Raw genomic sequence first — 1,798 nt, 5'->3', positions numbered from 1 at the left:
TCTTCACTCTTGTCTTCCATTGGTGCATACACATTGATGATAGAGATATGAAACCATCAATCTCTTGTCCTGAGTGCACTAATTTGGTCATTGACTGGTACGAAGCTAAGTACAGTGGTCATTGACAGGTACAAAGCTAAGTGCTGTGGACATTGACAGGTACGAAGCTAAGTACTGTGGTCATTGTCAGGTACGAAGGTAATGACTGTGGTCATTGACTGGTACGAAGCTAAGTACTGTGGACATTGACAGGTACGAAGCTAAGTACTGTGGACATTGACAGGTACGAAGCTAAGTACTATGGTCATTGACAGGTACGAAGCTAAGTACTATGGTCTTTGACAGGTAAAAAGCTAAGGACTGATTTTCTCGCCTTCAGACTCACAATAAAGACTTGCCACCGGTTCAATTTCCTTCATTCATCTCACCATAGAACACGTTGTATATTTCTATAGTCAATTCACTTTTCCTGGGTCATATATATGTATTTATTTATTTAATACAAGTTTTTATTTAAGTATATATATTTTATATAGTTTTCGACCGTTATAATTTGTCTGTAATCTATAAGTTAGGCCATAACCATTTTGTTTGGAGGAAGATAGTCTGAGTGGCGTTCAATAAAGAACAACTGCTTTGCTGCCAGTTGTACTTTGTACTACCATCAGACAGCCCTGCAAAGTGGGGCGAAACGTTGATTAACAATAAATAGTTTTATTTTACTATTGTGATACCTTTATTGACCGCCACCAGGATTATCTTTCTCCAACCTACTTTATACAGTCAACTATTTTCTTCCATTATGCATAACCATTTTGTTTTATATAATCAATGTTTGGCCTTTTTAGGTAGTTCATATAAAATATCCTAGTACATATGCAGGGTACAAAAATAGATATGCTAATGATATTGCTCTACTTGAATTAAATACAACCATATTGTTTAACAGTGCAATTATGTCAGTATGCATTGATTGGAAGGTCAAATATCCATTAGAGCAACTACCTCCTGTTGGAACTGTAAGTTTTTAATTTATTTATTTTTTAAAATTTCTTGATGTCATCAAATCTCGCTAGATTCACTTGATCCTTGTCACCCTCCTTTTGGTACTTTTGTTTTGTTTTTTATGATTAAATGATAAGAATAAGTTTCATAATGCTGACAGGAATTATAATTTTAATTAAAAAAAATTTATGCCTTTGTAAAAAAAAAAAACTTGTTAATGCCAAGTTCAACAATTAATTTGTAAATAGTCTTATAATTATTATTACATTAATTTTTTATTAAGATCAATTAGTTCATAAAACAGGCCTGAATGTACTAACTGAAAACTGTTTTATTTTGAAAAATGTTATCAGCTATCAAACAGGACTAATGATGTCTTGATCAAATTGATAATACAATTTAATGGGATACGATAATACCTATGAAAATTAAACCTGATTTTATCCTCTGCAGTTGTTTCTATAAGTATTCTGTTTTGAATGAAAAAAATTATCGTTTTTATTTTTCATGTTTTCTAGTTACTCTCATTATTTGTACCTTTTAAATTCTTATTATAGGCTATTGCTTTTATTGCCCTTTTTATAACACTTTAATTTCTTCTGACTAATTAATACTTAGTAAATTTAATAATCCTTTAACTGGAAGAGTCTTATGGAATTAAAATGTTTTTAGTGAATGACACAATTTCTTCCTTATTAAACTATAATAGTTTATTTCATATCATACAGCAACGTTTTTGTTATCAACAGCCTGAAGATGGGGGAAATCTCCCGAAACGTTGCTGTATGATATG

General features: G+C 31.4%; 1 protein-coding gene across 1 annotated transcript in view; it reads left to right on the top strand.

Annotated features, from left to right (window-relative positions):
- LOC106689756 (mannan-binding lectin serine protease 2) overlaps window positions 1-1,798 on the top strand; it is a 15,545-nt gene that overhangs the window by 5,009 nt on the left and 8,738 nt on the right. The window contains exon 3 of the mRNA XM_067047187.1: window positions 849-1,019. Within this exon, the coding sequence (XP_066903288.1) occupies window positions 849-1,019 (171 nt within the window). The remainder of the gene's footprint in view (window positions 1-848; window positions 1,020-1,798) is intronic.

The sequence above is a fragment of the Halyomorpha halys genome, unplaced genomic scaffold, assembly GCF_000696795.3.
Source record: "Halyomorpha halys isolate HHAL.00 unplaced genomic scaffold, Hhal_1.1 Scaffold1451.1, whole genome shotgun sequence".
NCBI classification, from domain to species: domain Eukaryota; kingdom Metazoa; phylum Arthropoda; class Insecta; order Hemiptera; family Pentatomidae; genus Halyomorpha; species Halyomorpha halys.
Note: the sequence above shows the minus strand (reverse complement) of the source record. Positions and strands in the feature narration are given on the sequence as shown.